Source organism: Sphaerodactylus townsendi, linkage group LG15 (assembly GCF_021028975.2).
Source record: "Sphaerodactylus townsendi isolate TG3544 linkage group LG15, MPM_Stown_v2.3, whole genome shotgun sequence".
Classification (NCBI taxonomy): Eukaryota; Metazoa; Chordata; class Lepidosauria; order Squamata; family Sphaerodactylidae; genus Sphaerodactylus; species Sphaerodactylus townsendi.
In genome coordinates, this window is record NC_059439.1 from 20182767 (window position 1) to 20192978 (window position 10212).

Genomic DNA, 10212 nt, shown 5'->3' on the forward strand with positions numbered 1-10212 from the left:
GTCCCATTGTGTATTTCCAAGGAATTCCTATCTGATTTGTCATTCTTTGGCAGCATCTGTTATTTATTTGTTTATAGGGCCTGATGAGAGTGTGGAAAGTCCATCTTGTGTCTTTCCCTTCACCTATAAGGGCAAGTCTTATTGGAGCTGCACCACAGATGGGTGGAGTGATGGGACATTCTGGTGTGCCACCACTAGTAATTATGATGCTGACAAGAAGTGGAAGGTTTGTCAAGTCTCAGGTAAGGGTGGAGAAAGGGGAGGCTGTGGTTCACAGGTAGAGCATCTGCTTTGCACGCAGAAGATCTCAGATTCGGTTCCCAGCGACTCCACTTACAAAAAGATCAGTTTGTAAGTGATGTGAAAGAACTCCTTTTGAGGTTCTGGAGAGCAGCTGCCAGTCAGAGTAGGCAATACTAGCCCCGCTAGATGGCTAAGGCGGCGTTCTACCATCTGCGGCAGGCTAGACAACTGGCTCCCTACCTCTCCCGCTCTGATCTGGCCACAGTGATCCATGCCATGGTCACCTCTAGGTTAGACTACTGTAACTCGCTCTACGCGGGCTTACCTTTGGCCATGATCCGGAAATTGAAGCTCATGCAAAATGCGGCAGCCAGGTTGCTGACGGGAACATCTATTAGGGACCGGATTACTCTGGTCCTGTGCCAACTATACTGGCTGCCGATCGAGTACCGGGTCATGTTTAAAGTTTTGGTTTTGACCTTCAAAGCTATTCGTGGCCTTGGACCAGCATATCTACGGGACCGTCTCTCCCTATATTGCCCTGCTAGGCCCCTCCGCTCCTCGGAGGCGGACCTTCTGGTGATCCCTGGCCCCAAAGTGGTCTGGCTGGCCTCCACAAGGGCCAGGGCTTTTACGGCCCTGGCCCCTACCTGGTGGAACAGGCTCCCAGGTGAGATCAGGGCCCTGCGGGACTTACAGAGTTTCCGCAGGGCCTGTAAAACAGACCTGTTCCGCCAGGCATTTGGCCAGCCGGGATAACACCACATTTCTGTGACAAATATCTGGCCTCCGTGGGTACAAGAATGGGGAAGGGGAAACAATTTTAATCACCGTTTGAATTTTTATAATTTATATATGGTTTTAACTGGGATGAATGCGGAATGGATTTTAACTGTTTTATATACTTGATGGACACCGCCCTGAGCCCTTTGGGGAAGGGCGGTATAGAAATTCAATAAAATAAATAAAATAAATAAATAAGTATCCAACTCAGAAAAAAGGCAGTTCCATGTGTGTTCAACTGGAGGACCTGAACATCAGAGACAATATTTTGAGTTAAAATTGGGGGATTCCTTTGATAAAAGATGACACAACTACCATCATCTGACCTTTCTTCTTTGCTGACCCTTATGCCAGGAACTGCCATCCACAGCAGAGGTGCAATGTTGCCTCTTTTAGTTCTTTCAAATCATTTTTCAAATCCCATCTTTCCCATTAAGGCTTTGGCACAATCTTCTCTATCCTGTGTTTTCCCCCCTAAAGCGCTCATTGGAAGGAAAATGCCTGGGCAAACCATAAGCAGCCAAGTGTTGCTTTCCTGGAAAGCTGTGCGTTGGTGACACATTGTAGAATCCAAGGTGATCCAAGCACTGGTCTGTGTGGTCCACAAAACCTTGCACCTGCTCTTCCTTCTTAATCCAGGGCCAGATCCAGGTGTAGAAAGTCCACGATGCATCTTCCCATTCATTTACAAGGGCAAGTCCTACAGCTCGTGTACATCTGAGGGTATGAGTGATGGGAAACTCTGGTGTTCTACCACCAGCACTTATGATGTGGATAAGAAATGGGTGTACTGTAACATCACAGGTAAGAGGAGGGCAGTGGAAGGGTTATGATGGATTAGACAAGCGGGTCCATCTGTGAAGGGATCGGGTTGCAGGGTTGCCACCTTCCCAAGCACTTGCCTGACTGCTGTTTTGTATCTATTGAAGTCCTTTCTGTAGAATGTTCAGTGTAAGACTGAGCCAGATCTGGGGAGGGAGATGCTGAACCCAAAACTTCATGCCTTGTGAAATAAATTCCTTCATTCAGTGATTATTCAAGAGGGCATCAAATAGGATGAGGTTGTTTTAATATACCCCATTCAACCATCAGTGTCCAGCATCAACCTTCTGCCACCCAAGAAAAGCATCCTCTTCAAACACGCCTCTTCCCAGCAGCGGCATTCTGGCTTACTAGCTGTCAAGCAACCAATAAGATTTGGCCATGTGTTGATGCTACCACAGAGATGGGATCCAGCAGGTTCTCACAGGTTCCCGAGAGTAGGTTACTAATTATTTGTGTGTGCCGAGAGCGGGTTACTAATTGGTGATTTTGCCACGTGATTTTTGCCTTAGTTACGCCCCTCCTCTCAGCAGTAGCGCGCAGAACTTGAAGCAGTTTAGCAGGAGGTGCACCGGCGTGCGTGGCAGCCTGCGCCTGCGTGCATTCGTTTCCTGCCCAAGGACCGGCACAGCAGCTGCGTCCTTGCCACAGCCCTGCCCAGGAAAGCCCCGCCAATGGAATGCCCGGCCACGCCCCCATTGTGCCCCGCCCAGCTCCATTGGTTCTATGCCACAGTTTGAATCCCACCACCATGGGAACCTGTAACTAAAATTTTTGGATCCCACCACTGTGCTACCATATGGACCTGTGATTGTCCTCTGTTACACTGTCATGTCCCTCTCCTTATATGGCAGAAAATCCATGCAGTGTGGCCAGATGTTCCACATATTAGGTAGAACTGAAGGAGAAAAGGTCAAGGAGGTCAGAGCCATATCAGAGGCATAGGTCAGAGCCAGCCATATTAGAATGCTGAAGCAACCAGTAAGAGAAATATACGAGTCATGCACATTTACGTATCTAGAAGTACCAAATTAGTTGGTGACTAATGTTTTTAACCCATACCCTACTTAGCTAAAAAGGTTGCAATAGGCTCATCAGCAATTTTAACATTTTGCTAGCAATTATTTATCCAAGGAAAAGAGTTTAGTGTGAAACAACCAACTTAGTGAGATTCTAGGAAAGTTTTCAGAATTTGTCTCAAGGATCTTGAAAGAGGAAGTGGACAGAGTCGGACTGGTTTTCATTTGGTGCAGTGTGAGCTGTTAATAATTAGATAGGGTTTGCTTTTCTCTAACAATGTGATTTTGCTTTTATCAGATGTGAATTTTGCTTTGTTCGTATGTCAGCCTTGGGGTAGAGGCTTACCTTGATGATAATCCATCAAAATAAAAATCTAAGCATCTAAGAAGGAATTTCTGTTATTTGCCTCCTTTGAACCCCTTTGGTTGAACCCAATTTTTTCTCTGTTAGAATCCTCAAGTATGCAGAAAAATCCACCTTCCCCCCCTTAACTACCACATCAGGGCAAAACAGGGGTGCACATGATTTCGGATCCATTCTAGGCCAATAAAGTTGCAAAGAGAAAGAAAACAGTGCCTGAGCTTTCACAGGACATCAGCTGCCATTTGGGGTTGCCTTAGCAACCGGACACCGAGATCTCCAACGTATGTTTTCCTACAAAATGTTGTCACGCAATACAGTAATCTCTGTCAATGATGGGCATCCAAAGGGAAGTGTAATGTTTGGCCGAGGGTACTGTATTCTGTGAACAGGTCCTGCAGGCACAATAACCTCTTTATCTGTTAGTTTGCTATGGTAACTCAAAGCTGTGAGGTCATCTAGAGAGACTTCTCAGCCAGCGAGATCTCCTCACCTATGGACCCAGGCAAGGATAACAATGAGGATAAAGGAGAAAAAAAGATGGCAAGGGGCAGGAGATGGACCCTCTGTGTTTATTTGTCCTCAATAAATGACCAAGTCTGTATTTATTTCTGTAAAGTGGGCAGGGTTGATGACAAAGAAAGGAATAGGATCTCCCGGGCATGAGAAGCTGCTTGCTATTTAGGATGCTTGTTTCATTCCATTTTAAAAAAAAATCCAGGTCCAGATACAAGCGAGGAAGGCCCTTCCTGTGTTTTTCCCTTCATCCACAACGGCCAGAACTACAGCAGCTGCACAGGGGACGGACGGACAGACGGGAGGCTCTGGTGTGCCACCAGCAGAAACTATGACATAGACAAGCGATGGGCTTTTTGCACTGTCACAAGTAAGAGCCCAATAGAAGGGAACTCGTGGTTGCACACACACCTGCTTTATGCTGAGTCAGACTATTGGTCCCTCAAAGTCTCTGTTGCGTGCTGTCTGCTCATATCTTCAGGAAGTATGACTCAGCACCTCCTTTCCTTTGCTCAGTGTCTTGCTACAGACCTCGAACAAACTTATTGCGAAGCACTTTTCCTCTCCCAAATGCTGAAGTGTCATTCATCCTACTCCCCCCCTCCCCTCCCCCAGATCCAGCCTCTTTTAGTATGGCTGATTTCATTAGTAGGAATAATTTTGGTTAGGAATTTCAGTGGGGTGAAACGAGGGAGGCTGATGTGAAACCATTCTAACTTCCCACCCTGAAAGGCTTGAGTTTCAAATTCCAGACACTCTGGAATGGAGGGTTTCTATTTTTATCACAAGCCACCTTTTTATTGACCTTCTGTTAAACCTACAATGTGCTGTACTTTCCCTAACCGGCCTCTTCCGCACATGCAGAATAATGCACTTTCAATCCACTTTCATTGCACCTTGCAGCTGGATTTTATTGTGTGGGAATATCAAAATCCACTTTCAAACAGTTGTGAAAGTGAATTGAAAGTGCATTATTCTGCATATGCGGAAGGGGCCCCCTCCTGATAAGTGGGCCTGGCCAACCCCTCAAATGGGGATATTTGGTTGGAGGGTGAGCTAGCTCTTTGCTGGAGTCTGAAGTCAGGGAGGTGAACTGCACACACACTGGACTTGGCCCATTCCTTCAACGATGGGAAACTGCGCATTTAAAAGCATTTCAGTCTCGTTCTTCCCTCTTTCTCATTTTTTTCCCCATCCAGAAACTGGCTGCATCTTCCCTTTTGTCTATAAAGAGAAATCTTACCGAAGCTGCATTGTGGTGGGCCACGGTGAAAGGAAACCCTGGTGTTCCACCACCCCAAATTACGACACCAGTTCAAAGTGGAGGTTATGCAATGGTGAGCCAGTCGGAAATGGGAAGCAAGACGTGGGTAGCAAGAAACTGGGCACGATCTGCATTTGGTATCACAGAGAAAAATATGTGTTTCTGCAAAGCCACCTCTCATATCAACAATCATTCTTGGAGTTGGCTTCCTTTTTCTCCACCAATCGCAGTGCCGGATTTAGATGAAGGCCCTTTCCTAAGGTGACCAGATGGTCACCTTTGTTATCCGGGATGGGGAGGTGGCTGCGTGTGCAGCCGCAGGAGCGTTCGGGCTTCTGGGGCTCGCCGCGCCCTGTGACAGGGCGGCAAACGGCAAGCCCCAGAAGCCCGTGCGCTCCTGCGGCCGGGCACACGGGAGGCTGGCGCACTGCCTGGCGCCCCCAAGGCAGTGCAGCAGCCTCCCCACAATCGGGACAATTTTTGCACTGTCAGCATACCCTTTCCCCACTTACCCTTGTCGGAGGGTTGCTGCGTGCAATTCCCAGCGCACGCAATTCCTGGCGCGCGCCCCGGCTTCCCCATGACCCCGCAAAAAGGCGCCATTTGAAAAGGCGCCAGGAATTACGTGCGCTGAGGGGGCGCGAGAGAGGCAGCGTCGGGGCCGCTGTGTTCTCGCCACCCCTGAAGTGGGGAGTGCAGCTGGACCCCACGCTACTTTAGGAAAGTAGCGCGGGGCTTAAGGTAAGTGGGGAAAGGGCTGAAGGGAGGCCCTAAGCTATTCCACTTGTGAGGCCCCTCCCAACCCCCACCCTCACATTTAGAGGAAGACGTTTAAACAAAACTGAGTAAAATGATTAGAAAGGAAAACATGAAGGCCGTTCGCCAAAAACAAGGTCCTCTTCAGTGAAGTCCTGGAAAGCAAAATCAATACAGAAATCAATGCCAGTGTTGAGTTATCGGCTTAAGACAGGATTATTCTGAGGCGTTTTGACAGCATGTTGAAGAAAGGTCTACGACAGTATCAAAAATGTTATACATGTTGGACGGAGGCCCACAAGATTTTGAAGCCCTTGGCTTGGCCTGCCAAGCCTTTAGGTAAAATCAGCACTGACTGATGGTATGGGATATTCATATGTTTTTGCAATAGACTGCCTTGAATTATCTTCTGAAACAGGTTATGTTAGCACACTGACACAACAAGTTGTTATTTGGAGAGGCAACTGAGTTGAGAAAGGGATGTAGTTCCCTGGTGTGCTGTGTCCTTGAAGAGGGCCGTGATTCAGCATGCACTATTTACCTCGTCGCTGTTTGATTTGCAGTGGGGTTTTCCTGTGGATTTTTTTTTATTTGCACAGGGATTTCTTCCCCTGCGAAGTATCCCTAATGGAACTGATCTGTCATTTTGCCCAGTTTTGTTCTTTTCTAGCAATTTCCAGCTCACTGAATGCATGAGGGTAGAAAAAGAGCGTTCGCAGAGGAATGTCTCTTTGTTGTATTGTTACTGGATTGTTGCCAGGATACACAACTTGGAGTGAAGCAGGGAAGCCCAAGATGGGCATGCTGAATAATAACAATAACAACAACAACAACAACAACAACAACAACAACAACAACAATAATAATAATAATATAATAATAATAATAATAATAATAATAATAATAATAATAATAATAATATAATGAGGAGGAGGAGGAGTTTGGATTTATATCCTCCCTTTCTCTCCTGTAGGAGACTCAAAGGGGCTTACAATCTCCTTGCGCTTCCCCCCTCACAACAAACTCCCTGTGAGGTGGGTGGGGCTGAGAGAGCTCCGAAAAGCTGTGAGTAGCCCAAGGTCACCCAGCTGGCGTGTGTTGGGGTGCACAGGCCAATCAGAATTCCCCAGATAAGCCTCCACAGCTCAAGCAGCAAAGTGGGGAATCAAACCCGGTTCCTCCAGATTAGAATGCACCTGCTCTTAACCACTATGCCACACTGCTGCTAAGAAAGTGTAACTGAAGGGCTGGAAATTCAGGATTCTTGGTTGAAGGCTGGTTGAAGATCTGTCTCATGACTGAAGCGCTAGCTTTCAATGACTTGATATCAGAGTGGTTCATCGGAAGCTTAACCCTGTGCGGTTCCTGCAAAGGTTGATTTTTGGTTCCAGTGAATGACTGCTCCAGGGGAAAGCTGTGTGAAAAGGGGTTAATCTTGCTTCTTCCGTACCTTCTTTCCCATCTAGAGTCAGATGCCCTCCGTCGCTCATGGCAAGACTTACCATTGCGGCACCCCATCTGGGGACCTAGACGGGAAGTTCTGGTGACCCCTCCCCAGCAGCCTTGAAAAACAGACAGGATGTGGCTTCTTTGTGCTGAGTCGGGTAAGGGACTGTCAAACAAGGTGGTGTTGAGTGATAGATATGGTGACATCAAGGACTTTTCCTTCCTTGCATAACTAGGCTTCTAGGCTCTGTGACATTAGGTGACACATCTTGCAGAATTACAGAACATAAAACATGTTCCAGGAAGTGCTTAGTGCCGAATCTCAACACCCCCCCTGTTTTTCGTTTTTATCTCAGCCTGGGGATCTTCCAGAATGCAGCTAAGTACCTCTCAGAATCCCAAAGTTCGCTCATGTAAACAAAGTCAGTTTGATAATTGAATTCAAAGGTATGTTCAGAAGGGGTCCAGTCCAGAAAATAGAAGGAGATAATGAATGAATAGGAGCCTCGTGGCACAGAGCAATAAGCTGCAGTGCTGTGGTTGAAGTTCTGCTCTCAAGCTGAGTTCGATCCTGACAGAATTCAGAATTCAGTTTCAGGTAGGCAGCTCAAGGTTGACTTAGCCTTCCATTCTTCTGAGGTTGGTAAAATAAGTACCCAGCGCCCTGGGGGTAAAGTGTAGATGACTGGAGAAGGCAAAAGCAAACCAGTCCACAAACATTGTCTGACTAGTAAATGTTGTGCTGTGATGTCACTCCATGGGTCAGTAATGACCCAGTTCATGCACAGAAGATTATCTTTGGCCCCTTCCGCACATGCAAAATAATGCGTTTTCAAACCACTTTCACAACTGTTTGCAAATGGATTTTGACACAGTGGATTCTGCACAGCTTCAAAGAGCATTGAAAGCAGTTTGAAAGTGCATTATTCTGCATCTGCGGAATGAGCCTTTATCTTTATACCTTAAGAATGAATGACTGTAGAATCTGGTTGTGACTGATTAAGGTGGGAAAGAAGAACTTTTTTGGCCTGAAATCTGTGGTGGGATTCAAATAATTTAACAACCGGTTCTGGTGGTGGGATTCAAATAATTTAGCAACTGGTTGTTTACAAGCACCATTTTAACAACTGGCTCTACTGAAGTGGTGCGAACCGGCTGAATCCCACCACTGCCTGAAATGCTTTATTTTCCTGTGCTGTGCAGAAGGAAAAAGCCAAAAGGGTTCTTTTCAAAATGTATGCAAGACATTTTAAATGTTCTGTGCGAGATGGGCCATAAACAAACCATACTAGACTATCCCATAACATACAACCATGGAACACAGAAAACAGCCATTATAATCATACGACTGTGAATCAATCCAATGGAATTGGATTGTGCCGGCAAATTGCAGCTGACTTATGACAGCCCGGTAGGGTTTTCCAGGCAAGAGATGAACAGTGTTGGCTTGCTATTGCCTGTCTCTGTGTAGCAACTCTGGACTTCTTTCGTGGTCCCCCATCCAAGTACTAACCAGGGGCTACCCTCCTGAGGGGCTACCCCTGCTGAGACCTGCTGAGATCAGGCTAGCCTGTGCCACTCAAGTCAGCATCCATCCATCCATCCATCCATCCATCCATCCATCCATCCATCCATCCATCCATCCATCCATCCATCCATCCATCCATCCATCCATCCATCCATCCATCCATCCATCCATCCATCCATCCATCCATCCATCCATCCATCCATCCATCCATCCATCCATCCATCCACCCACCCACCCACACAAATACAATGTGTATACCACAAAAAATATTTTATCTTGGTGTCAATGGCATTTGGACCTTTCCCAGTGACTCTGAGAAATCTGTTCAGTGCTCACCTGCATGCTAGTTTAGCCTCGTGGACTCAAGGTAGCATCTTTTTCTTCTTTCAGGTTTTGCCTGAAGGGTTGACAAACCAGCCCGCTGGCTGTCTTGAAATCCTTGGACATCCCTGATTCTAGCCGGTCTGAATGATCTTCCGGAGATTGACAGAGCATTTCAAATAAAGCAAACATCAATTGATGAATCCAGTCCTCCTGTCTTGTTCTGATTTATATGAGTCTCATGGATAGGGGCGGCGGGTGGGGAAGCTCCTTTGAGGTGATAGTTCAGTGTAGCCATGACTGCACTGGGAGTTCTGTGCATGAAACATCTAGCATTTTATTTTTAAAAATTGCTTACCAGACGCGGTTGCCAGCATTTTATCCTCACAGCAACCCTGTGAGGTGGGCTAATTTGAGAAAGAGTATAACTAGTTTAAGGTCACCCAGTGAGCATCACGACTGGGGGAACTGAACCCAGCGATTGCCAATTGTAATTTGGCACTAGCCACTGCACCAGGCTGGGTTTAAAGCAGTTCCCTTTTCTACTTTTCTTTTGTATGGTGCAATTTGTGTGTGTGTATATAAAAAGGAGGAAATAGAAGCTGGAACAACTCCCTGCGGATGTCCTCGAATCTTCAACTCACATTAATAACATTGTTTGACGTTTGAGTGTTTTTAAAATGGTGGTTTGTGTTATGTTTGGATCCGCACGACGAGAGCCCTTACCAGTTTTGAATCTTGGAGGATGCATTCTGCAAACATGAGCAAATCTCTCCTTCCAGCATGTTTTCATCTTTCCATTCCTGCCAGGGGCTGAGCAGCACATGGCCTTTTTCTTGAATAAATGCCATTTTGATTTGCAAGCAAATATCTGATCTCACTGACCACACCTTTACATTGAAGAGCATTTTCATTAGCAAGACTAAGGCCCTTTCCGCACATGCAGAATGATGCACTTTCAATCCACTTTTACAATTGATTGCAAGTGGATTTTGCTGTTCCACACAGTAAAATCCAGCTGCAAAGTGCATTGAAAGTGGATTGAAAGTGCATTATTCTGCATGTGCGGAAGGGGCCTTAATGTCTTTTCCTTCATCACTGACAACAGACAGATTTTGCGACATTCCTTTTCATGAGAGGTTATGCCTTGGTG

General features: G+C 46.4%; 1 protein-coding gene across 2 annotated transcripts in view; it reads left to right on the forward strand.

Annotated features, from left to right (window-relative positions):
* The window catches only part of LOC125444635, a 47952-nt gene extending 38694 nt beyond the window's left edge, over positions 1-9258 (forward strand). For both annotated transcript variants that reach the window (XM_048517156.1, XM_048517157.1), the window contains 6 exons: positions 78-242; positions 1666-1830; positions 3950-4114; positions 4944-5081; positions 7231-7368; positions 9129-9258. In XM_048517156.1, coding sequence (XP_048373113.1) covers positions 78-242; positions 1666-1830; positions 3950-4114; positions 4944-5081; positions 7231-7331 — 734 coding nt within the window. In that variant the 3' untranslated portion in view covers positions 7332-7368; positions 9129-9258. The remainder of the gene's footprint in view (positions 1-77; positions 243-1665; positions 1831-3949; positions 4115-4943; positions 5082-7230; positions 7369-9128) is intronic.
* The last annotated feature ends 954 nt before the right edge of the window (positions 9259-10212 follow it).